The 27599-nt window shown below is 39.2% G+C and overlaps 1 protein-coding gene across 1 annotated transcript in view; it reads left to right on the forward strand.

The window, feature by feature from the left end:
- TEP1 (telomerase associated protein 1) overlaps nucleotides 1-27599 on the forward strand; it is a 2704809-nt gene that overhangs the window by 2207309 nt on the left and 469901 nt on the right. The window contains exon 42 of the mRNA XM_044058078.1: nucleotides 2324-2483. Within this exon, the coding sequence (XP_043914013.1) occupies nucleotides 2324-2483 (160 nt within the window). The remainder of the gene's footprint in view (nucleotides 1-2323; nucleotides 2484-27599) is intronic.

The following is a 27599-nucleotide window of genomic DNA, read 5'->3' on the forward strand; positions in this document are numbered from 1 at the left end:
ACACCCACACAACACAGCTTTCACCTAAAACATTGCACTACTATGGCCATTATATCCTTCATTGACACTATTTCTCTGGCCAGAGACAACAACTTGTCTCTTGCTTAATCCTCGACCTTTCAAAAGCCTTTGATACTGTCTCCCCCTCTAGTCTGTTGACCAATCTGACTAACCTTAACTTCTCTACTACTACTACTGTCACCAGTGTCGCCTGGTTTTCCAGCTATCTCACTGACTGACTGCAGTAAATGAGATGGCTCTCTCCACTCCTCTCCCAGTTAAAATGGGTGTCCCCAAGGATCTGTCCTTGGCCCATTAATTTTCAATATCTTGATTAATCTACTCCATACCTCCTGCCCTTAGTCATCCCTTGTACAGTATGCAGATGACTCTACAGTCATCACCATTGCCGACACCCTCTCTGACCCCATCTCAGTTACTCAGGCATCCTTTAACTCAGTCGAAACCTGGCTGTCTAACAACCAGCTTATTCTAAACCCTAAAACGTCTCCAACCTTAAATCCACATTCTCTATACTGTCTCTCAATAACACTTCCTTTGTTGTTGAATGTAGCACAAAACTTCTAGGGGTTGTTATAGATGACCAACTTAAGTTCGACTTGCATGTAAACAACTGTATTAGGAAGGCACACCAAAAACTTGGACAAGTCTGGTTCCCCTTCCTTTGGTCTCATCTTTGTTATCCTTCTTGCATAGTGAAAGCCAGTCCAGACCTTCTGTCACATCCCTTGGGGATAAAACATCCCAGTATTCCAGCCCTCAAACTAACTCCATGGTTTCTCCAGTCCCATTACTAACTAGACAGCCCAGGCTGTCTTCCCCAGTTCATGATGTACTTTTGTCATCACAGCAAGACTTCACTAAGAAAATTTCCAAGAGGAAGTGGAAAAGATTTTCAATTTGGGCACTGAAAAATGACATTGATCCATTTACTTGCTCCTCTTTCTTCTATATTAGAGTTTTTAGCCTCTCTTTTTAAAGAAGGTGCTAGTTTTTCCACAGTCAAAGCACAGTTGGCAGCCATATCAAACTTTCACTCAAGAGGTAATGTTTCTTGCCTGGCTGCTTCCAAATTTTGTAAAGCCTTTCTTAAGGTTATCTTTCTACTCAGACCCCCAGTGCATGATCTGTCACCTCCCAGTAACTTACCAGTAGTACTGCAAGGCTTAACTCAACAACCCTTTGAACCTTCAGCAAAAACTGGCTTAATATTCTTGTCTTGGAAAACATTGTTTTTAGTTGCTATTACTTCTGCTAAAGGGATTTCTGAGCTCCAGGTTCTTGCATCAAAAGCTCCATACATTGTTTTTCATAAAGGCAGAGTTTCCTCTTGAACTAATTCTTCTTTCTTATCAAAAGTGGCTTCTGAATCAAATACAAGTCAAACCATTCATTAACCAGTCTTCTTTCCAAAATTTTTGAGCAAGGGAGAATACATGTTGCATCTTTTAGATGTACATAGACAACTACATTTGTACTTAGAAAAAAAGTTCAGAAAAATGGACCAGCTGTTTGTCTCTCTTTCACCTAGTTGACTGGGTTCTCCAGTTTCTAAAGTTACATTGGCCAAATGGATAACTAATTGCATTTCCTGGATTTATACTCAGCAAGGCCTCTCCTTACCAAAACCACCTAAGGCCCATTCAGCTAGATCCATGGTTACCTCATCTGCCTTCTGGTCTATAACTTCCATTGATGATATTTGTGCAGCAGCCACCTGATCTAATGCTCATACCTTTATTACTCATTCCAAATTGGACATAATTTCCAGAAGCAGAGCTACTTTCGGTTCAGCAGTTCTCCAGAATATTCTTCCATGAGGGCCACCTAAGATTTACGTAGCTGGGTACTCTATCCCATACATTGAGGAAGAATGAAAAGGACAACATCAGATGTTACTCACCATAACTAGGCATCTGTGTTGTCCATTTTCATTCTTCCTCAACTTTCCACCTTTGTTCCTCCTTCCTGTCATCTTGTGAAGTGATCTGATGTACCTTTGGAACCAAGTAGTTCCAGGTTTGAGCCATGGTTTAATTTTCTCTTCTTCTATTATATACTGAAACCATTACTGCCGAAACAAAGTGAATCTGTGGTATTGGAGATGTTCTAGGGCATTATGGATAGAGGGAGGAGCTCGAGAGTTGGATGTGAATTCTGTAGAATGCATCCGAGTCAGATCACTGTCCCATATATTGAAGAAGAATGAAAATGAACACCACAGATGCCTAGTTATGGTGAGTACATAACTTTAATTTTTACATTTTGCTAATTTTATTTCTGTTTTTGTTTGTGTCTGCAGGTTGATTACCTAGTCTCATTAAGCAGCGATGGCATGCTTAGAGTGTGGACAGTTGATGGTGCTACAGTTGCTAACTTCCAAGCTCACTCATCCAGGACGAACCATTGTACAGTTTTCAGAAAGAATAAAGTACAGCTTATAGTGAAAAGTGATGCAGAAGGTAGTATGCAGTACTGTTGACTTTTGATACAGTTCTCACATTGCATTGATTATTGTTAGCTTTTTTTTTTTTAATCCATTGTACTACAAGCCAATGGTTATAAAATGTACTGTTAAGTGCAGTGTCATTTTACAGAGCTATTAAAACAAAAATAGGAATACAGTGCAGTAATATATGTTTTTTTAGGAGGAGGAAGACCAGAGCTTGTCATTTGGTAGTAGTTTTTTTTTTATCATTTCACCTAGTGTTTTTGTAATTTTATTATACTGAATGTGTAGGACAGCTGCTTTCCTCACAGTTTATATTTCTTATTCTTAAGTCAAAGCAAATTCGACTAAGTGGAATACATTTTTTCATTTCTGGTCTCCAAAATATGGGAATCCGTACTAGCAAAACTCCACTCTGTCTCCTTCTGTTCCATTTTCTTAAATCAACTAAAAAAATGCCTGTTTAAAGAAGTCATGTGAAAATGTTTTCTATCATATGGAACTCTGAAAATATGCTCCAATACTGGGAAAAGATAAATACACTAAGTGCTTCTCTAGTATGAGGCCCAATCATTACAGCTCGTAGGGGTGCTTAACAAAATAGCTATTAATGGTTGGATCTTACACTAGAGGACATTGATGGCTGTAAAAGAACAGCAGAATCAAAAGATGATGCAACTCTTAAATGCTGTTGTAATTTCATTCTCTCACATTTATAAGCAAAAAGTCTGACAGAATTATGTGTCTAACAGTTTATAAGTCTTTTTGTCCTTCAGAGGGACACTTCATTTCTGCCTGATGTCTCACAAGGGAAGCTATTGCACATGGATTAGGAGCAGGTTTTTCTCAAAGTAGTCCTTCCACTTAGTTTAAAATAATATAAATTTATCAGTAAAAATAAACTATTACATACTACTCAACCTTTTAGCCAAAGAATTTTGGACAAAGCCAAAAGTAATGGTGCCCAAAATTAGGGACAGATTTTAAATATTGAGCATATAAACGTAATTGCTAGAATAACATGTTTTGCTTTAGCTTGCTTTTTTCTGAAGGATATGAAGTCTGAAACTAAAATGTCTGACATTATCTACTGATTTCAATTCCCAATGATTTGCCAGAAAAAAAAAAAATTTTGTCAGGAGCAGACCAAAATAAAAGAAAAAATTCTTGCCATTCTGCAGCATTCTGGATAGATAAAAGGTGTAATGTATGGTAACATAAGTAATGAGAACATGAGCTGTATGCCTATGAATAATCAGAGGTAGACTACTGGGTAGATGTATTCCCCACCAATGGGAGTATGTGGACATTTCCTTGTGGAGATCTGGTCAGTAGAATGTAAAAGCACTTCTGGAAAGAGGCCAGCTGTTGTACAGGATGTAATAAACTTGCCTCCATGAATTTCCCATCCTGTCACCTTTCTGCTTCTGGTTTCCTTTCTCATGTCATCAACCTTCCTGTCCCTTTATATAGCCAATTCTAGACTGCTTCTACCACCCCCACATCTCTTCCATACATTATTTCATTCTACTTCAGAACTGTCACATCCAAGGATATCCACCCACTGCTCAAACAGATTGAGCAAAATAGTACCTGCTCAGTGCAGGCAACCTTCACCTGTGGTTTATTTATAATTGTAGAAGACAGCATACTAACCCCACTGAAACACATCTACAACCTGTGTATTACAGATAATGTCTGGAAAATGTTATTGTAAAACCTCTTCCTAAGAAATGAAATCCCTTGGACTTCTTGCCCATTTCTGTTCTCTGTACCCTATGAAAGAATCTGGAAAAATCATCATTCAATACATCTAGCAATACAGGATTTTCTAGGATAGCTGCACACTGATCAGCAGCTTTATTTCATCTCTCCCAGTTTGAAAAAAGAAACTGATAGATAAGAGCCAGTAATTTTTTGCCCGTTTTAGTAAAATTCAGTTACTAGCTAGTAAGTACACTGACTGGATGACAGCAATGAAGAAACTTAGTGAGATTGAAAGAAAATTAGCTAGAAAAGGTGAAGAGAAATCATTGATTGGGAAAAATCTTGCAGCTGTTGAGCAAAAAGCAGTTTAAGCACCAACTTTGGTACAAGAGATGGCTTCCAGTAATTCAGGGGAAAAAATAAGTCAAGTATGCTCAGAGATGATTAAAGTAAATGAAGCATGATGGAGACTATCACAAATGGTTGTTAAAAATGGAAGAAACTGTCTAATCGGTGAACTGATAAAATTGCAAAAATCAGAGGTTGAAATGAAGAAAATGATTGCTGAGTTTAAGAATGCTAAAGAACAGCTGTTTCAAAAAAAGTGGTGGAATGAAAGGACAAAGCACCCAAACAAAACCTGAAACTGGAAGTAACAGACTATATTAATTTTATGAAAATGCAAACAAGTAACTGGACTGGTTTCCCCCAGCAGGATTTGTTGATTGAAAGGGTATGTCATGTGTATGCTCCAAACCTGGTCATGAGAAAGCAGCTCAAAACCTTTAGTAGTAAAAATAGTCATAACAGCAGAAGTAGTTGACCTGACAAAATTGTGGTAGAAGTGGGAAATGATTATTCACTATACACCAGGCAGAAGAAAAGCAAATTTATTTCAGCAATCAGAGAATGCCAAGAGACATGTGTGAGATTCAAGTGGTTGGATATAGCCATTTTCAGAATATTTTTTCCTGGAGGGTCAAAGTCAATTTTTCATACAGAACAGGCTAAGGAGGAAATACAGAAGTTTGTTTAACAAGAGGTAAACCATCAAACAGTAGGGAACTCTGCTTCTCATTCTAATGGTAAAGCTCATAGAGCGACTTTGCAAGTGAAACATTTTCCAGTGTTCCAAAGTGAAATGCTTGAGAGACAGAAAAAAGCACATGAGTTGACTAGAATTGGCAGTAGCTTGGACTTGAACTGGAGTCAGGAGTTGTTAGATGGAAATGAACAGGAAGACCAGCAAAACTGGAATTAGTTGTTGAAGCTTTATAGTCTCATATTTAATTACATTTGTGAAATATAGCTTTACAAGAAAAAGTGGCTGATAAAGATTTGATTAACTTTGTTAAACTTGTTGTGGCACTGATAGGTATGTGCCCCACTTCATGTAATTAATGTTTGGAAGGGCACTACAAGGAAAAAAGGAAGAAAAAGTGAAAAAAATAAGTAAAATATTTTTGTTCTTAACAGTATTTTTGTAAAACATTTTATAATGTAAATACCATATAGTAAAGCATTTTCAGTGATTGTTATATATGTTAAGATGGTATATTTTTTCTTTTTTTAGTTTTAAGAAATGTAGGCTTTACAATATAAAAAGAGAAGAAAGGCTAGACAAAAGCAAGTTTACGTCAATAGGTTGTCTTGGAAACAAGCTGACTAAAGGTGAAGGCAATAAAATTGAGAGGTCTGGACATTGTTTACTGAGAGAAACATAAAATTAAAAGGTGCAAGGGCAAGCAGCTCAGTAAAAAATAAAGTTTTAAATTGTTGGAAGTGAATAAGAAGTAGCAGCTCTACTGCTAACTAAATGCTTTAATGCATTTACTAGAATGATGTTTAATTTAGCTGTATTTAAGGATAACCAGTTCGCTTTTTCTTAAGGCTAAAAGTTAATGTTTTCTGAAAGCTTACAGGTTGTTTTTCACATCTGGGAAGGGAATAAAAGTAAGAAAATAACAGATAGTCATTAGTGTAAGTAGGAACATAGGCTATAACATGTGTTTTACCATGGATAACCTTCATTTTAGGTTAATTAATACCTGTGGTGCAGCTGTTGATTTGGGATAATTTTTTCCTATCAGAAGAATTAAACCTCATTATTTGAAGATATAAATCATTTTGTGTGTTTGTTTTAAGTTATGGGGTATTTTGGGGTTTGTATATTTTTTTGTACAGGCTTTTTCATTAAAACAAAAAAGTCTTGCAAGATGTGACATAGGTTTAAATGAAAAATGCAAATAGTGCTACAGGAGACAACATTTTGAAAGAATTGAGCATGAGAATGTGATTTAAAAAGGATTTCAGGATGGATATTTATCAGAGAATCCAGGACAAGAGAAAGGGGAATACTTATATTAATTGCTAGAAGAGCTCCAATAGTGATTAAAGAAAGAAAAAAGTTAGTGGCAGATTTGTGGTAGTAAGGGTCTACTGGCAAGTGGGGAAGGGTTATGCTGGCATGCATTTATATTCAGTTTCAAACTGCTGTTATGGAGCTTAAGGAAATTTTGGGAGAAACAATCAGCTTTCAACAAGGAATATTACTTATAGGTGGAGACTGGAACTTGATTTGCAGTGGCGAGGATCTATCTGGGGACTTAGGGGAAAATATAAACATGAAAACATTATGAAAATGGTTGGTATGGGAGACATGAATTCAGTAGTAGGAACTGTGAGAGAATTTATATATTATTTCCCAAGGTGCAATAAGTAGGCAAGACTAGACAGAAATTATATATCACAGGAACGTGTGCATTTAATTGAAAATTTCACTACACAGCCTGTAACTATTTCAAGTCATGTACCAGTAGCAACTAAAATGAAAATGTAGGGTATTGAAGTAAATATGAAACACTGGCCCTTCACTATATACCTTCCCTACCTACATGTTAAAAAGAGAGGAATTTCATAAATGGGTGGTGGAAATTATATGAGAGCTTTTATGGAATATGGAAGTTCTAGCTAGTGAGTAGGATAAAATGAAAGTGGAGATTAAAAATAGGGTAGAAATAAAAGAAAAAGTGATATGGTTAAGACGTAACAAGAATTATTTAGAGGGGCTGATAGTGGTTAAAGTATTGCAGAATAAGGGAAATTTCACAGAACAAGAAGAGGTGCAACTGTAGAGTGCTAAAGAGAAAATAATGGAGTATATGGATAATATGCATGAGTTTAGAAAGATTGTTGTTAAGCAAATGATTTTTTGATAAGTCCAGAGCACAGAAACTCTTAGCACAACAACGTAGGCAGCAGAAGGTATAAAGGCTTGTTGATAAACTTTGGAGCCTGTAACAAGAAAAATAACCAGAGATCCTGCAGAGAAGAGAGATTTCAGAAATTTATGAAAATTAAATGTGGATATCAAGAAAAAGCACAAATAGAACAAAGACGTGCATCTGGAGCGTTTCTCCCCAGGCCTCCACTGAAAATTGCTTTCGTTCCAAGTCGGACTTTCCCTGTTAACATGTTAAATAAATAAAGTAACATTTATGGAAGACTTAAATACACCAAGGTTAGAGGTAGATGAGGCTCAACAATTAAGATAAAAGGTGAGATAAAAAATGGTGAAATATAATCAATCTGCAAGAAAGTCTCCAGGAATAGGTAGTATTCCTGTGGACATTTGGAAGCTAGGAGGAAAGAAAGTGATAAAGTTCTGGAAGATTATGTTTAACAGTATTTTAAAAAGAGGGGATGCACCAACATTCTGGAAGAGAGCTATGGTGGTTGTAATAGCTAAGACAGTAAAGACCTATCGGACACAGTTTCATATAGGCCCATATCAATTTTAAACTGTGGTTATAAAATGTTTATGTATATAATAGCGAAAAGAATGGCAAAGGTGTTGCGAAAATCGATAGATAAGATTCATTGTGGTTTTGTAGAGGGCAGGCAAACATTTGACAACATTAAATAAAACAGTGATGATCCAGATGGAAAGCAGAATGTAGTTTCATTGTTGGTGGGTCTTGATGCAGAGAAAGCATTCAACAGAGTAAGCTGGGATTTTATGAGTGGGGCAATGAGAGCATTTGTATTCTCTGATACAATAATAAGGTTAATTAGGAGAATATATGAGGGAACAGATGCAAAAATTAAAGTGGGGTGGTTTCTGTCTGATACGTTGTATCTGAACAGAAGAACCAGGCAGGGATGTCCTCTTTCCATTCTGTTATTTGAATTATTTTTATAGCCTTTGGCAAAGAAAATAAGGGACTCATAAATTCAAGGATATAATTGGTTTGGTAATGAAGAAAAACTGGCTTTATTTACAGACAGTATTTTTTCACCTTTTTCTGAGGTTAGAGGTAGATGAGGCTCAACAATTAAGATAAAAGGTGAGATAAAAAATGGTGAAATATAATCAATCTGCAAGAAAGTCTCCAGGAATAGATAGTATTCTTGTGGACATTTGGAAGCTAGGAGGAAAGAAAGTGATAAAGTTCTGGAAGATTATGTTTAACAGTATTTTAAAAAGAGGGGATGCACCAACATTCTGGAAGAGAGCTATGGTGGTTGTAATAGCTAAGACAGTAAAGACCTATCGGACACAGTTTCATATAGGCCCATATCAATTTTAAACTGTGGTTATAAAATGTTTATGTATATAATAGCGAAAAGAATGGCAAAGGTGTTGCGAAAATCGCTAGATAAGATTCATTGTGGTTTTGTAGAGGGCAGGCAAACATTTGACAACATTAATAAAACCGTGATGATCCAGATGGAAAGCAGAATGTAGTTTCATTGTTGGTGGGTCTTGATGCAGAGAAAGCATTCAACAGAGTAAGCTGGGATTTTATGAGTGGGGTAATGAGAGCATTTGTATTCTCTGATAAAATAATAAGGTTAATTAGGAGAATATATGAGGGAATAGATGCAAAAATTAAAGTGGGGTGGTTTCTGTCTGATACGTTGTATCTGAACAGAAGAACCAGGCAGGGGTGTCCTCTTTCCATTCTGTTATTTGAATTATTTTTATAGCCTTTGGCAAAGAAAATAAGGGACTCAGAAATTCAAGGATATAATTGGTTTGGTAATAAAGAAAAACTGGCTTTATTTACAGACAGTATTTTTTCACCTTTTAAAACCAGAAAATGACATGTCAGTGTTGTGGAACATTCTGAGACAGTTTCATTTTTTGGAGATATAAAATTCAGGAAGACAAAAAAATAGGCTATAGCTTTAAACTATGTACCCACACATGAATTGGTTTAGGTATACCCATATTTATGAGGACACGATAAACTTAAGTGTTTAGGAGTATGGGTTAAAAGGATTCTGTTATGGCAGCTAATGATATGTGGAAAGAAACTAAACAAAAGATAGTATAAAAACTGAGAAACTGGAAGCTTGTGTTTATACAGCATACCTTGTTTACCACAAGCAGCGAAAAAAAATGTAGTCCCTTTCTTTTTGCATACAAGTCAGGCATATTTTTATCAACCAGAGAAGTTATGGACTAATTAATAAAGAGCTGAAAGATTTTATCTGGGAAGGGAAGAAGGCAAGGATCAAGGGGCATAAGTTAATCCTTCCAGTAGAACCAGGTGGTTAAGGATTACCTGATTTGAAGGGATATTTTAGAGCTGCACAGTTAAGGCTCATATAGATAACACAAGAAGAAAGCTATAATTCAAATTGGAAACAGATGATGAAGCAGGGGAGGATTCAGGAAATAAGGATATAGTGGCATTTTGAATGCAGATCCTTAAAGAGAATAACAGCCAATAAGAATGTTATATTTGTAAATTAACAAAGTATTAGAAGAACTAAGCCAACAAGAAAATGGAGAAAGAAGATTCTGACGATAGAAATAGTGTGAGGGTGGCGTAATGGATAAGGTGCTTACCTTAGAAACACAAGGTGCATGGTTTGAGTCTCACAGGGGGTAATTGGCTAGGATTAAAATGGTCCACGAGGGCAGTTAACCTAGTAATAATCTATGAATCTAGGAATGACTGCAATTAGGGTTGCAGAGAATAGGCAAGAGGGAGATGAAATTTACTGGAGAAAACCTACAAAGGAACCAAGTATTGGGAGCAAATGACTAGAGAAGGAAAAGTAATAGAATGAGAGGAGGCTAAGATGATGTTTGGACTGTAGGCTATAGACAGTCTTCCCTATCAAGGACTGATATCAGAGTTTACACAAAGAGAAAGGGACAGGGGAGTCCTAAGTGAAAGATCTGCTCTGGTAGACTTTTTGGTTGAATCTACAACAGAAGCTGCTGTTAAAAAAAGAGTTAATTATTGGGACATATAAATCTAGAACAGAAGCTGCTGTTAAAGGGATAATTAGTGGGGCATATAAAACATTGTACCAGGGGCGGCTCGTGGCATCGGGCTGCCGGACTGCAGCCCCCTCAGCTAGACAGCTGAGTATTTAGTTTATTTTATTTTTAATGTTAAAAAAAAAAAAAAATTAAATCTGTCTTTAAAACTTTAAATTTCGAGTCCGCGACTCGAAATTACGCGCATGCGCATTGCGCGCTTCTAGCGCAACAGCGTTTTTTTTTTTTTTTATTCTTGCTGCAATGTTTTGATTGCAGCCCGGGGGAGCAAAGAAGGCATCATTCTGATGCCCAGAACTCCCCAGAAGTCTATGCGGTTGAGACACAAACCGCATAGACATGGAAGGGGCTCGGACTGCGACGTCCGCAGGCACGTCATGACGTGCTTGCTGGGCAAATGCTGCTGATTGGTTGTCGCTCTCTTCCCGGGCTTTATGTCCTGGGAAAAGAGCGAGAATCAGTCAGTCAGTTTTCGGTGTTGGACCTATTGGGACCTTTTTTTCTAGTGTGTTAATTTTAAACAGTACTGTCAGTACAAATTTTTTTTTTATTTTTTGGCACAAGAGAGAGAGAGACAAAGAGCGCGAGGCAACAACTGTGGTGGACCTGGTGGATTTATTATTGCTGCGACAGTGCGAAGGATCAACAGGTGAGTTATTTACTATTTTTTACTATTTATTTCATTATTTATTATTATTAATCCGTACATTGTAAAATATATTAGATATTTTAGTATTATTATATTATTGTATTACCCGAGGTACATGCTATGTGATCTGTCGACTGTCAGACTGTTTTAGATTATCTTATGATTTATACTGTGTATTTAATAAAGAACTGTCATTCCCTGTTGCCCAGGAGTAGCACATTTGTTATCATCTATTAGAAAGATATATATTTCCTGGTGAAGTACAGATTTTAAAAAGGTCATTTACTGGAATAACCCTAACCATTTTCTAAACAAGTCAGGTGGCAACATGGCATTCCACTAAACAGCATGGCAGGGCTCTTCATTAACTTTGAATGTTAACATTCTTTTGTGGTTCTACAGTCACCATCAATGCATTTAATGGCAGACCATGAAGAGAAAGTAAGAAATATTCCAGTTCATATCCCAAAAATGGAAAGAGTGGAATAACATATACAGCCCACAGTACCAGATATTTATGTTAAAAGGTTGACAGAAGGGAATGGTGCAGTGGTAGTATTGTTGCCTCACAGCTATAGGTTTTCTGGTTTGATTCTTGGTTGGGGTGGCTTCTGTGTGGAGTCTGCATCTCCTCCCTGTGTTTGTGTGGATTTGCTCTGGTGCCCTGCCATTTTACAAAGATGTGTCTGCAGTATTAATTCCTGCGTCTCTGCTGAAAATTGGTTTTGTTCTGTCCACAGTAAAATTGACAGGCATTTGAATTTCAGACTTCAGGTTTCTGAATGGTTAATTCCTTGCATAATTGATGGTGCAGTGGTAGTATTGTTGCCTCACAGCTATAGGTTTTCTGGTTTAATTCTTGGTTGGGTTGGCTTCTGTGTGGAGTCTGCATCTCCTCCCTGTGTTTGTGTGGATTTGCTCTGGTGCCCTGCCATTTTACAAAGACGTGTCTGCAGTATTAATCCCTGCGTCTCTGCTGAAAATTGTTTTTTTTCTGTCCGCAGTAAAATTGACCGGCATTTGAATTTCAAACTTCATGTTCTTCAGAACACATAGTAGCACAACCTTTTTTTCTAGCAATTTTTATAAGTTTATAAGATGAATATTTTAAATTTGTCCCTATTTTTGGGACTGTATTCCCCCATTATTGGCTTCGTCCAGGTTTTTGTGCTAAGGTTGACAGCTATGGCAAGAACTGAATTCACTGAATATGTTTGAGGGCTGTATTCCCTCATTACTGGGTTTGTCCAGGTGTTTTGTACTAAGAGGTTGACAGCTATGGTGAGAACTGAATTCACTAAATGATAGCCATTTAAGTTTCAGTCTTCCTCTCTTTACAAAGCAGCTGATGTGGCGAGTGGTATGTTACTCTGACTGTTTTTGCTCAGGGACCTTGGCAGTAAAATATATGGTGGCAACACAACATTTTATTCTAGCAACTTTCCAAGATTATACAAGCAATGTTTAATGTGTCCCTGGTTTTTGGGCTTTTGACCCCCAATACATTTTGGCTTTTCCAGTTTTCTTGAGCTGCAGTTGAGATGCAGTTGAGTATTGAGTAGATTTTACAAGGAGCTGAGAGCTGCAGGGGAATAGAAGTTTAGTGCTTTGCCTAGTTAATACTATAGCACAACAGGTTGCGTACTTGCTTTTGATGCAGAAGGCTGTGGGTTCTACTCCCACAAGGGGTGGATGCTGCCATACTCAGAATGTTCTCCTTGGTGAAGATACTAACTATGAGTTCGTTATCAGTTTGCCATCCATTTCCTCTTGCAATATTATTACTAGCTTATCATTTTTTAATGTAATATAGGCAATTTATTCCTGAGGGGCAACAGACACTTTATTTTTCGATGAAACCATGAAATATAAAGGTGATTGCTAGCAGCAACCGCTTCATTAGTTACAGATTTCTTTAATGTGGAATTATTTAGATGACTTACTTCAGAGATTGTGCATATTTACTGATAATGGACTGTAGAATTGTGCATATTTACTGATAAAGGTGGACTGTAGAATTGTGCATATTTACTGATAATGGTGGACTGTAGAATTGTGCATATTTACTAATAATGGTGGACAGTGGAATTGTGCATATTTACTAATAATGGTGGACTGTAGAATTGTGCATATTTACTAATAATGGTGGACTGTAGAATTGTGTATATTGTGTATATTTACTAATAATGGTAGACTTTTTTATGATAAATGTTCTCAACTGGGCAGTTTTGCCATTATGGGTGCATATGGTTTGTTTCATTGCTTACTGGAAAAATGTTCAAAACAAATTTAAAACACCCTCTAACAAGTGTACTGTATTGTACAAGGAATATAATTTTAATACAATGAGGAAGGTGTATCAAAGAGCACATGTATGTTTCATATGCAAGGGGCCTATGATTCGAAAACAGCCCAAAATTAATCTTTATCTGCCACTGGCAAAATGTATTTTCTTTGAATGTGGGTTTCAATGCTGTTTCAATGAATGTGAGTTTCAAGGGCAGAGAAGTTTTAATGCTAAGTTTTCATTGTGAGACTGCATTGCTTTGTTTAACAGATGACTTAGTGTTTGTGCTGTAAAATACAAAATAAAATTTTCAAATGAAGTCCAACTTATCATAGAAGTAAAGCAGTATGCACATTAGTGTTTATGGTAAATGGAGTGAAATAGCCAAGTAATGGTTCATTGGAATGGCTGCAGAGGCTCCATTCAACCATTATTTTGTCAGGGGGGAAGGGCAGCAAACTCAGACAGACCAGGCTGAACTATACCTCCCAACTGTCCAGATTTTCAAAGAATGAATAGATTTTTGCTTCTTATTTTTGGTTTGTTCATAAAATTTGTAGTTTTAATTCCTAAATGATTTGCCAGAAGTCACTAAATAATACGTTTCAGACTTCATAACCTTCAGAAAAATGCATGTTAAAGTAAGAGCTGTTCTATCAACTGTCTCAATTTAAACAAGAGCAATTTTTAGTACTGTTTATATGTGCCCCCAATATAATTGGCCTTGTTCAGATTTACTGCATTAACAGGTTGAGAGGTACATGCAAATAAATTGCTTTATAGAATTAGGCATAGCCAACCTCTCAACTGTCCCCAATTTTTGGCTCAAAATGTTGCTCTTCCCCCTAATAATCCCTCCAAAAATAGCAATTTTGGAAGAAAACATGGAGGGTTTACAATTAAGAAATAACTGTAATAATCAAAGTTATAGATTACTTGAAATGCATGTAGATTCTTTTATTTTGTCAGCTGCTCAAGGTAGCAGTACTAATATTAAAGTGTCCCTTCTTTGACAGGTAGCAGCTGTATTGTGTGTCTATTTTATATTTTTGCATCACATTTTTGGTCCATTTTCATAAAATTGTGTTTTTGGCAAATTAGTGACAAATCACTAAAGACTGAAGTTAGAAAATGACAGACATTTGAGTTTCAGATTTTATACCCTTCAGAAAATTCATACTAATGCAAGACCTATTCTATTATCTTTCTAAGTTTATTAGAGCAATATTTAAAAATTGTCCTTATTGTTGGGCCTTTGTCCCACTTCTGTGTATGGCTTGTCCAGATTTCTTGCTCTTGAGGTTGAGAGGTATGACAAATGAAATGTGTCAGGGCCATCACAGTCAGCCAGAGAGATTTCAAATTGTGACATGCTTGTTGCACCCCACTCCCCCATGTAGTGACTCTGGATGTGTCCAAGCAAGGCAAGGAGTAGTTGTATCTACCTTGGATGGGGAGGACACACTGCATAAGTACTACAGTGGATTTTCATCTGTCCTTGATTTTGCAGAATGGTCTGGTTTCTGTCATATTTTTGTACTGTTGATTTACGCTTATTACTCAGATTTATGCTTATTACTCAAAGTGCCTGTTGCTCTGTGTTTAAGTAGCAATGCTTTAATGTCCATAAGGTAAGCTTGTCTGACATCGTAAGATGCAAGTAAGCTTTAATAAGCATACTGTTAAAGAATTGCCAACACTGAAAGCCTTTCTGTTGTTGCCATGCAGAGAATACTTGACTAGATAACGTATAAGCCTTGGGCATTAAAGGACAGGATTCCATTATTTTAAAAAGCTCATTACACTTGTAACAGACTTTACCTGTAAACTAAACAGAATGCCAATCATGTGTGGTCCATAACCTGTACAGTAATTCTTTAAGCAATGTATCTTGAGCTTGTTTCTTGCTTGCTTTTCATTTTTTATTTTTATCATGTTTTCCCCATGAAACAAGTTGTCAGGCAGCAGGTCTTTTTTAGATAAGAAACATTTTTACAAGTGGGGGCATCACATAGATTTCTACTTTCAGCATGTTACTTGGTACTTTATTAAAGCTGAATATATTATAATTAGAACTGCAGTGCAAGGAGAAGTGGTTTGAGTTGAGTGCTTCTGGTTTTTCTTATACTTGATTTTGACTGGCATTCCAGTAATGTATTTAAAAATTTATTTATTTTTTCATGCCTCACAACCTTTTGTTTCCATCTAGATATTAAGTAAGCTGTCATGCAGCCAATGCATTGAAATATTTTTATTCTTCTACACTTATTTTTGTCTTGATTGGACTTTCATAATGATGGTTTGCCACCCAGGGCAGCGTATTTAATTAAAGTTAGTTTTTTGTGGTTTTGTGCATAGCTCCTCCCCTTTATGGTTGACCACACCCCTTCCCCTTGACCCCACCCATTCAGCTGTCTCCTGCAGCCCCCCTGTGATTTGAAGTCACCAGCCGCCACTGCATTGTACTATAACTATAGGAATCAATCAGAGGAGGTTAGAAAATATTGAGAAGAGAGACTGGATAAACAATTCACAAGAAAACAGTGGGAGGGCATATGTCTGGCTCACAAGTATTGGATTTAGTATTTTTACTTAGCAGTGTTTGCATAGGTACTTTTATACCCCAAGAAGGCTCTAAAGAAATTTTCCCCAAGTAGATGGCAAATGTTGGAAGTGTGATGGGGAAGAAAGAAGTAACTGGCAACATGTTTTGGGAATGTAATGAGTTGGTAGATTTTAAAAATTCCCAATGTTGTACTGTGCCAGAAATATTGGGTGAGCAAATGGAGCTAACTAAAAAAAAAAGTTTGTGCCAAAATACAGAATCTGAATTGCCTAGTCACAGTATGGCCTTAAGTTTAATTCTGGTGACTGCCAAAATAGCATTTACAGAAAGTGGAATTTAAAGTCTAAACCATCTGTATTTGAAGTAGTGAATATTTTAATATAAATAAAAGAACTGGAAGTGGGATCTTTAGAAAAGGGTAGGAGGAAATTATACAGAAAAAATGGAAATTGTGGAAACAAAGCATGCAAAACAATGTTTTGAAGGAGGAGGAGGACTGAGGTTTAAGGGAAGACAGGAATTCAGCAATTAATGTAATGTTGGATTAATGATTTTATAAAGGAATGTATGTGATGTACATTTGAAACTGTGAACATGTTAACATGGCTTGTTTTCTTTTTAATAAATGTATGTTTGCCTATGTCTTAAGTGATAATTCTATAAACATGTTAAACAAATACATTGACCGTCACCTTCTCTCTCAAAAGCAGCATGGCTATACGTCTGGTTGCAGTGCATCCACAGTTGTTTGGACACTCAGCAACAACATTCTTCTTGGAGTAGACAAAGGCCTAATTACTGGAGCCATTTTTATTGACCTCACCATATCCTTTGATTTTTTTGGTCACTCAAGTTCTTCTAGATCATATCACTGAAGTAGGCATGAGCAATGACACACAGGTAGTTCAAAAACTACCTCTTTAACCACCACTTCTCAGTGAATTTCATCTCATTAGTCTCTCCATCAGTCCCTCTGCAGAAAGATATCCCTCAAAGATTTATTCTAACACCTCTCTTTTCTATTTACATTGACAAATTCCCTTTTGACTTGGCCATCCTCCTCACCTACTTTATGATGATGACAAAGTCCTGTTCCGCTCCAACCATTTTGCCTCCGATCTTGAATTCATACATAGGCAGATTTTATGCCATTGCTCAATGGGTCCTTGATAAACAATTACTGTTTAACTCCTCTAAAACAAAAAAAAAATATTTTTACAACTAGGCAAAAACATTGAAAAAGCTAACTGGGTACTTGTGAAACACAGTGCTGCCTTTTTACTCACCTTTCAGCTGTTTAAACTTATCAGGAATGAGACCTTCCCCCCACTAGCCTCCAGACTATCCAGAGATGCACCAACATATAGCCTTAGAAGTCACAACAACTCTGGTCCTCTCCCCTAAACCCCCCCCCCAAATTTAGGCTTCATTGTGCAGACCATGCTTTCTTTGTCCTTGGTCCCAAACTGTGGGATTCTCGCCTCCTTTTCTTAAAGATCATTCCTCTTGCACCTTTTTTCAATCTGAACTAAATGTACATTGCAAAACTCTGGAAAAATGCAACTTCTTTCTGTCTCTTTGGCTGCATACCTTGCTCTGACTCTACTTTTCGTTGTGAAGAAGATTGTCAACTCTGACATCCACTCTGTATATAATGCATGCATATGTTGTGCTTTGTTAGTCATTATCTGTATTATGTCATGTATCTGTTGTCTTTACACCCTCAAGCCAACTCTGATATCCACTCTCTATATAATGCATGTATATATTGCACGTTGTTATTCGTTGTGCATATAATGTCATGTATCTATTGTGCTTACTCCCGGGCTGAGACTGGAACAGGTCCAATGGGATCAGTGACCTATGATGATTAGGAAATTCAAAAATAAATAAATGTGCTGTTGAGCAAAACTCCTCCGCATTTGCAGCCTTAGACATAATTATTAGCTGTACAGATTAATTGTTTGTGTCTTTCGGCTTTTCCCGGTTAGGGGTCGCCACAGCGGAACTCCAGTCCGCTAATGATTGGCAGTTGATTTTTACGTATCGGCTTGCCAGGCCTGACGCACAACCTTCAACGAAGGTATGCCCATTCACGCATGTCTCCACGCAGAAGATGCTCTAGCTGAGAATCGAACCGGACAGCGTCTTACTGTGAGGCGACAACGCTACCGCAGCACCACCACCGCGGTTTAGCTGTACAGATTAATAGTCTTAGTTAATGTTTCAGTATTCTAGCTCTTCCTTCTGAGGGCTGTAACTTGAATGACTGAGTACTTTATGTTCTCATCCAACCCTGGGTATGAAAGCACATTATTTATATCATGTGGTATTGTTTACAGTAGGGTGATTGGTTTTCCATAGGAGTTGATGCAGTACATATTTTAAACAAGAATTATAAGTGAGATATGTATAAGATGTGCATGTATAAAGAATTAATTCATATGGGTTCATGATAAATTAAGATCCAATGTCATTTTCATTCATTCCTCTGATCTGACTCAACCCCTTTTTTGCAGTTTGGGATCCTGAGCTCCTCCCCTTTACACACAATGCCTCTGATTAGTGCTTTACTTTAGATCTCGTTTGCAGCTCCATCAGTAGGTCAGGATTTCATGCTTTTGAGCTCTAGGTAGTGAATTTGGTTTATTTGTGAGTAAAATCAGAAATATTTTTCACAAAATTTCTTCCTTCTACATTTAATGTTAATTGCCTCCTCTCTTTACCCTATCCTTTTAGTTTCTTTTCTTTTTCCTAGTGTAGTTTTCTGTACTACCACCATTGGCAGACTTCCTCTACTTTCTTTACTTTCTTACCTCTCCTGAGGTAATGTTTTTACCATTGTTGGTATATTCTCTCTTTTTCTATCAAAAAAAAAAAAAATTGTTTTATTTATAGCCTTTTTATAGTTGTTTATTGTGAGAATTTCAGTATGGCAGATAAGACTACCGGTTTCAAGAAGTGTACATCCTGTGGGCATAAGATACACAATTCTGATGCCCACAGGGAGTGCATTTATTCTTTAGGCCAGCTCACCTCCAGATTTCATGTGAGATCTATGTGGGTTTTATCACCAGGGCAGTCAGTGATAGGCATAATAAGCTGATTTTGAAAGGCCTATTACCTGCTTCCTCTCCTGCTTTTCCTTCTACTTCGGGGGATCAGCCCCCCATTGACAAGTCTGTTTAGTCCAGGGAATCCAGAAAATGTACGATCTCCTTCATCTTCTCCAAGTTTGGAGCCTACTCAAAAATTAAAAAAAAAAACCTTGTATCTGACTTAATCGGATCCTACTGCTGTACCAGCCACTTCAAAGATTCAAAAAGTTTCAGATCTGACTTCATCAGCTCTGACTGCATGTCCAGTCAGGTGTCCTCAGATCTGGTCTCTGCATTTCTCTCCAGAGCGGTATCTCTGAGCCCTAGGTGTCCATTTCTATAGGAGACTCCAAAAAAATTGTCTTGTTCTCCCTCAACATCCACTTCCACCAGGTCTTTCTGGAGTCTTTCTGAGCATAATGTGGTTAGGATGATGAGAAAGTTACTTAGAGCTCAGATCCAGATGGGGGTCCTACAGGCTCTGTCCCTCATCAGATCCGTGAGTCTGCAGTGTCCCACACACCCTATAATAACTTCTTCTCTGATCTAACCTGTGATTTTCATCGTGTTTCACTGTTGCAGTGCTAACCAAGGGGTTATCCAGCTCCCGGTAGCCCTCAATCGGCCAGAATACCAAAGGTAAGTAAATATGACATCGGCTGTCATCGGTTGTAAAGGACGTCAGAAGATCCGATACAAAAGGAGGCAGCCGATGTCACTTCCTCAGTCTTGCTTGCCGCGGAGCCCGAAGCAGAAGCAATTTTGCACGAGTGCCGGTCAGCCGTTTACCTTTTTGGTTTCCGACTAAAAAGTTGAAGTCAACTACAGTTAAGTACCCCATTGGGGATCTTCTTTTCTTGCCTTAACGAATGCTAGCAAAAGTTAATAATGGTCTTGCTGTGGTAAGCAGATTCCCCATCGAGATTTTCATTCCTATTGTATTGTTTGTTTAGGCCTTGACCACAACGTTCCTAATTATAATCTCTGTGCTTCCTTTAATCCCCATACTATTCGTCGTCGGGCTAAGCTTTTAGCTAAGCATTTTGGAGTGTGGCCTAAGTTTGTCGGTATGGTGTCCAATGGTCTTCAGGCTTCAGATATTCATAAGAAGCGTTAAGGATAAGGACCACGACAGGCTTCAGAAGGTCAAGTTCTCCGATAATGTTAAGTTGATCGTCAGCCCTGCGGTAGCCTGTGAGGTGCCTTTGCAGCCCCTGCAGTCCATGGATTTTCAACTGCAGGCATCGGTTGAGACCATTTCAGAGTCCCCCAGGCCTCCGGCTTCTATTTTGTCTTCTGACCTTTGCCTTTAGCTAGATCCGGAGCCGCTAAGCTGGCGCCAGTTTCCGAGGCCTCCGTTCTTCGTTCTGACAGCAAGCTTATAGCGACGACCTCCACCATGACTTCGGCGGTGGCCAAACTTCCTGAGGCCTTCAGACTTGCAGGTAAATCCTCCAGTCGTAAGCCTGTGAAGAAACAGGCTCCAGCTTCCTCACATTCCCCTCAATCTCAAATGGTTAAAATGGCTAATGACCTTTTGACTCTTATTAGGGGTTCACAGCCTCCTCCTTCAAAAAGGGGTAGGGATTTCTCTCCAGAAGTTTTATCTTATTCAGGTTCTGATACTTCTAGCATTTCTGCTGATGAAGAGGAAGTTTCTCAGGTTTTTTCTCCTTTTGAGGATTCAGATGCAGAGGAATCCATTCCTTCTGTTTCTCCTCCGGAGGATTTCTCTTTTGGTGATAATTTGAATACTCTTAGGGAGCATTTTAAATGGGAAAGTCAGGATTATCCTCAATCTAAGAAAAGGATCAGGAAGTTTTTGGATTTGCCTCAGCATAAGCCTCTGGCTATTCGTCCAATGTTGGAAGTGGTTGATGATGTTTTTCTGGAAAATTCCTTGACTCCAAATTCTGTTCCTCCTGCTCCCAGGAAACCTGACAGGTACTATAGAGTCCCTGATTCTCATTTGTTTCTTTTTAGGAATCTGCTAGCTGACCCAGAGGTTATTTCTCAAGGGCCTAAAGGGGTTAAGGCCACTGTTACCAAAAATTCTGTTCCTTCCGACAGGGAATCTAGGAACCTAGATAGGTGTGGTAAAAAAGTTTATACCTCTGTCACTCTTGCTATTAGGTCTACTAATTTCCTTTTTCATATGCTTAAGTATCAGCAGCACACCTTGGAGGCAATTAGGTCAAAGATTGCAAGTGTGCCTCTTTTGGCAGAGAGTAAGGATATGCAGGATTGCCAGTCTTGTCAAGAAATATTCATTACATTGTGGTTTTGACATTCTAGAAGCTTCCTGCAGAGTGACAGCTACTGGATCAGTTATCAGAAGGCATCCCTTTTTGCCCACCTCCTGCCATTCAAGTTCTTACCACAGACATATCGGACTATGCCTGGGGAGCTCATCTGAATTGCAGATGCATACAGGGACGTTGGAACGCCCAGCAGATGCACTTGCACATAAACCTGAAGGAGTTGATAGCAGTTCAGCAGGCCTTACTGGCTTTCAAGCATCTTCTTTCTCCAGGAACTCTGCTTGTCAGAACAGACAACACCATAGTCATGTGGTACATCAACAAACAGGGAGGGACTCATTCTTACCCCTTTTGCAGACAGAGCATGATTCTCTGGTCCACAGCAGCATCCTTGGGCCTGCATCTCCTAGCTCAGTTTTTTCCATGGAGACTCAATGTTTTGGCAGACCAGTTGAGCAGACAGACCCTGGATCCTCACAAGTGGCAACTGAGCAGAGCAGTCTTTTACAGTATCATTCAACGTTGGGGCACTCCTCAGGTGGATCTTTTGTCCTCCCCAGACAACCATCTTCTACCACTTTTTTGCACCAGACAGCATCACAGCAAGGCCTGGAGAGTGGATGTTTTGTCCTTCCCTTGGACTCTACTGTCAGTTTATGCCTCTCTTCCTCTTCCCAGAGTATTATTGAAGATCAGGGACGAAAGACCAAGGACCATTCTCATAGCTCCAGACTGGCCCAGACAGCATTGGTATCCACTGCTTCTCAGTCTCTCCCAATTTCCTCCTTGGCGTCTTCCTCTGAAACCAGATCTTTTGGTTCAGGAAGGGGGAAACATTCTACATCCTCATCTTCAGTCTCTCCATTTGGCAGCATGGCTCATTGTATGAATCAATCCATTTCTTCTTCCCTTTCCCAACAGGTGGTTAATGTACTTCAGGAGGCCTAGCACTAGAAATCCCTACACTGGCAAATGGGAAAGATTCTCTCATTGGATGAAGGCTAGAGGGGAATCTTCTTTTCAGCCTACTTTTCCTCTGATCCTGGAATACTTGGCTGATTTGCTTCAAGGTGGTCTTTCTTTTCCCTCTATCAAAATCCATGCTTTAGCCATTTCTGCTTGTTGTTCTTTTTAGCAACCCATTTTCTCTGATCCCCTGATGAAAATGTTTCTCAGAGGTGCTTGCAACTTAAAACTTCCCAGAAGGGCACCTACTCCGACCTGGGATCTTAATTTTGTTTTAGAGAAACTCACTCTTTCTCCTTTTGAGCCAGCTGCCACTGCAGATTTCAAGTTTCTCTCTTGGAAAACTGCCTTCCTCTTTGCTATAACTTCAGCAAGGAGGATTTCAGAGCTGCAAGCTTTGATGGCTGTGGAGCCTTTTCTTATTTTCCATGCAGATAGGTTTCTCTGAGAACCAATTCCTCCTTTATGCCTAAGGTGGTTTCTAGCCTGACTCTTAATCAGTCCATACACCTTCCTACCTTCTTTCCTAATCCTCGAAGTAGAGGTGAAAGGATCCTGCATTCTCTTGATGTGCACAGACAGCTCAGGTTTTACATGGACAGGACTAAAGACCTTCAGAAATCAGCACAGCTATTGGTCAGTTTTGCTCCTGGAACTCGGGGCAAAGCTATCTCTAAGCAAACCATTTCTAAATGGATTGCACATTGTATTACTTTCTGTTATTCCTTTCATGGCAAGGTTCCTCCTCAAGGGGTTAGGACCCACTCCACAAGAGCAGCTTCCACTTCTGCAGTCTTTTTAAGGGGTGTTCCTACTAAAGACATTTTAGAGGCTGCTACATAGTCTTCTGTTCACACTTTCACAAAGCATTATAATTTGCCTTTGTTTTCTAGAGCAAGGGCAGAGTTTGCCACTGCTATTCTGCAGGGCATTCTCTCCAGTCCTTGATTCTGTTGATACCTCCTCCCTTTTCTCTGGGCTTTGGTAATCAACCCATTACTTAGGACTGCAACAGTGAAACATGATGAACATAGTACAGTTGTGTACACTTGCCATAAATGTAGATGTTCAAGTATATTCACTGTTGCAGTCTTGGTTTCCCTCCCTCCTTCCCCTTATTTTGGTCCTGTCCTGCTCACTTTTCCTAAGGTGCAGGCTGAATCTGGTTTACTTTACCAAAGTTACTTTATTTTTGGTTTAAGCCTTTTTTTCTTGGGGCTCCTGACTGTTATGGCAAGAAAGACTGAGGAAGTGATGTCGGCTGCCTCATTTTGTATCGGACGTTCTGATGTCCTTTACAACTGACGAGAGCCGATGTCATATTTACTTACCTTTGGTATTCTTGCCGATCGAGGGCTATCGGGAGCCAGATAATTCCTTGGTTAGGACTGCATCAGTGAATACACTCGAACATCTACATTTATGGTAAGTGTACACAGCTGTACTTTCTTGGAGTTGTCGGATCAGAGGGCTCCAAGAGTCAAGGTGTGAAATCCGAGAGTGTTACCTTCTTCGATTCCTAGAGTTTTGGAGATGTCGCTTCCCCTATGTGCCTCAGCTCTTGACAGCTCAGGTCTGGTTTCCTCCTCAGGGATGGAACTCATGGCAAGTGGAGCATTAGGTGAGCCAAGAACTTCAGCTCCAATAAGGCTTATCTCTATTTCTGGACCCTCTGCCTTCAAGGTAGTGGAAAGGGTCTTCTCCCAGCTAGGGAATTCTTCAACTATCACCTCCTCAGATTTTATTCCCATTCTTCCTCTGGATTTGAATACTAAGTCTCATGGGGCTGCCAGCTTGTAAGAGCTTCCAGATAGTCCCTACACAGAAACTTCCTCTTTCTTCAAAAAACACTTCTCCAGAGTATTCTACTGAAGATGTTCCTTGGAAGAAACTGTGCAAAAGGAGGCACTTAGATTTCCCTCAGGAGTCACTGACAGAAGACACCGATTTCAATGAAGGGGAAAGGTCCCCCAGATCTCCACCAGAAGACATCTAATTTAGAGACATTTTAGAAATCCTGTGCCAGAAAGGTGGATTGTCTTCCCAGAGCCCTTATCAGGAGGAATCTGTGTTCCTGGAAGCTTCTGGGTCTGTCCCATCTACATCTTTGGTTACCACCTGGTGGATGAGCATATCCACCTTGTTTTCCACCAGACATGGAAGGAGCTAGATTCCATAGATCCCATCCCAAAAAGTCCAGACAGCATCCTCAGTGCACCACCAGACAGGCAACATTGGTCCAAGGGGATTGCTGTAGATACCATGGTTGTTACAGCAGCCACAAAAAAGGAGCCAGCTGAGCAAAGCTCCTCTGAAAACCCCTCTAACAGAGAGTCTTAGGCTTTGGACAGATATGGGAAGCGAATATATGCATCAGCAACCTTTGCTATATGATCCTTGAATCACCTGGCACATTTTACTAGGTTGCAGAGGGGCTTCATAAAGGAACTCTTTAACTGTACCCCTGGGTCCATGTTGGCAGAGGAGGAGAAGGCTTATTCTTTGCAGCTGGCCCCCTACAATCTATATCAAATGCATCCGTGAGGCTAATATCTCATATGGCTGTAGGTTCCTCACGGGCTGCGGATACAGGCATATCCATCAGGAAGTATGGCTGGATGCACTTGTCTGACTTTACCTAGTCCTTTAAAGCATCATTCATCAATGCTGCTTTTGATGGATCTTCCCTTTTTGGGCCCACCATTAAAGAGACTCTTTCCCATATTGAACAAGATAGAAAGACCTTATCTGCCACAGGAATCCATTTTTCTACCCAGAGATCTTTCTCAAGGAATCAACGTGGTGGTAAGAAAACGTGGTTTTGGATGTCTCAAGGGCCTTTTCAAAATTCATGTTTAGATTTTTCTCCCAGAGGCAGAGGGAAATAATAATGGAGATGATGCCCACATGCCAGAGGGGGTCCTCAGAATCAAGGGTCTCCAGATTTTTCCTTGGACAAGACTCTTCCAGCGTTCCTGAAAAATTGCCCAACTGTTGTTCTCTGTAGACAGTCGGGGATGTTTTTCTGTGCAATCGGAAGCCTGGGCAGCCATCACAGAAGGCATATGGGTGCAAAGGATTGTATCCAGAGAATATTTTATTCCATTTTTATAAAATCCACCAAGAATAAGAAAAAAAATCTTCCAGATGTTCCACTCAATCAACGTGAGCAATCAGTTCTGGAAATTCAAAAGCAGCTGGACAAAAGTCATCCAAGAGTTACCACCAGACCAATAAAGGATCAAGTTTTTACTCAAGGTTTTTTTTAATGCCAAAGAAAACAGGGGACCCCCAAGACCCATCATGGCTCTCAGTTATCTAAACACGTTTATCAGGAACACCAAGTGCCGGATGGTCATGGTTCAGTCCATTCTGCTGTTGCTTCAGAAAGGCGACTGGATGTGCTCTATAGATCTAAAGGATGTGTACTATCACATAAAAATGAACGTACACTCCCAAATATATCTTCATTTCTGCCTGGGAGCCAGCCATTATCAGTTCTGAGCCCTACCCTTTGGTTTCACCACAGCCCCCATGGTGTTCACCAAGTGTACAGCAGTGGTTGCAGCTCATCTAAGACTGTATGGATTCAGGGTGTTTCCTTATTTAGACAACTGACTTCTCACTGCATCACCCAGGCATCGGTTGATAACATCCAGAGACTATCTTCTTCAGTTGACCCACCCTCCAGGTATCACTGTATATCTTGCAAAATCCAAACTTCAACCAGTGCAAGTCTTGGAGTTTATAGGGGTGCACCTAGATATAGTGAATCTTCAAGTATTCTTACCACGTAGCAGAATTCATACTTTAAGGTTACATATCAGTCAGGTTCTGTCTCACCATTTTCCTCCAGGAAAACTGATTTTAAGAGTTATGGGATCAGTGGCTGCTGCAATCACATTAATACCAATAGCTCATTTGTACATGAGTATCCTTCAGTGGACTTTAGCAGTACAGTGGTCCATTGTGCACCAAACCGTACAATTTCCATTAAAACTGTCCAGGGTATGCAAGGACTTGTTAGTATGGTGGATCCAATCCAACAAGATGTGTCAAGGTCACCCCTTTATCCTTTCTTTACACATCACCACGTTGACCATGGATACCTCTCATTTGGGGTGGGGGCAGTACTTGGGATGGAATGTTCAAGGCATGTGGACCCCAGTAGAGACCAAACAGCATATAAATCTCCTGGAGATGAAAGTGGTCCTATTAGTGTTGCAAGCCTTCCAAAACTCTCTCCCTCTGGGGACAACTGCTATTCAAACGGACAGTATGTCAGTGGTATGGTACATCAACAAACAGGGGGGAGCCAGATCTTACCCTCTTTGCCAAGAAGCAATGAGAGTTTGGCAGTATGGGCAGTCTCATCCAACCATTTTCTTACAGTGATGCACATTGCAGGGAAATCAAATGTGTTAGTGGATTGGCTCAGCAGAACCATTCTGATACTTCATGAGTGGTCTCTCAATCAATCAGTGCAAACATGATCTTCCACAAGTGGGGTCAACCATGCTGCTACCTATTCACATCTCCCCTCAACAACAAATGCAGCAGGTTCTTTGCACTGTCTCCCCCTATTAAGGACCCTATACCATCTTGGGATCGTACTTTAGTTTTACAGAGTCTAGTACAGTCACCTATTGAACCCTCTGCAAAGTTTCTTTCTTGGAAAGCAGTTTTTCTTGTAGCCTTAAATTCTGCAAGACGAGTCTCTGAACTCCAAGTGCTCTCTTTAAAACCAGTTTTCTTGATCTTCCATAAGGACAGAGTTGCCTTACGTACAAATCCATCTTTCTTACCCAAAGTTGCTTCAGAAGCAAACATCAATCAAGTCATCAATTTGCCAGTTTTCTTCCCTAAATTTGAGAATAAAGGAGAATACATGCTTCATTCTTTAGACGTAAATAAACAACTTTGTTTCTATCTTCATAGAACGAAGGAAATTAGAAAAAATGATCAATTATTTGTTTCCTTTGCCAAAAATAAATTAGATAGACCTCTCTCAAAAATTACAATAGTCTGGTCTGCAAGGCTATGGTGCGTATCATCATGGAACTTGTAAACAATGACATTGGTAATCTCCAAACTCTGGACCCTACCCAGTTCAGGTTTGTAAAAGGCAGATCATGTCTCCTAAACCTGATGGACGACTTTGAAGTGGTCACCAAAGCTGTAGATGAGGGTACGGTGGTACACACAGCCTATCTAGATCCAGGGCTTTCAGCACCATTCCCCACTCTGGAGTTATAGACAAACTCACTAAACTAGGTATAAATCCCTATATCACAAGA

Source organism: Protopterus annectens, chromosome 16.part0 (genome assembly GCF_019279795.1).
Source record: "Protopterus annectens isolate FY-2018-M chromosome 16.part0, PAN1.0, whole genome shotgun sequence".
Lineage (NCBI taxonomy): Eukaryota > Metazoa > Chordata > Ceratodontiformes > Protopteridae > Protopterus > Protopterus annectens.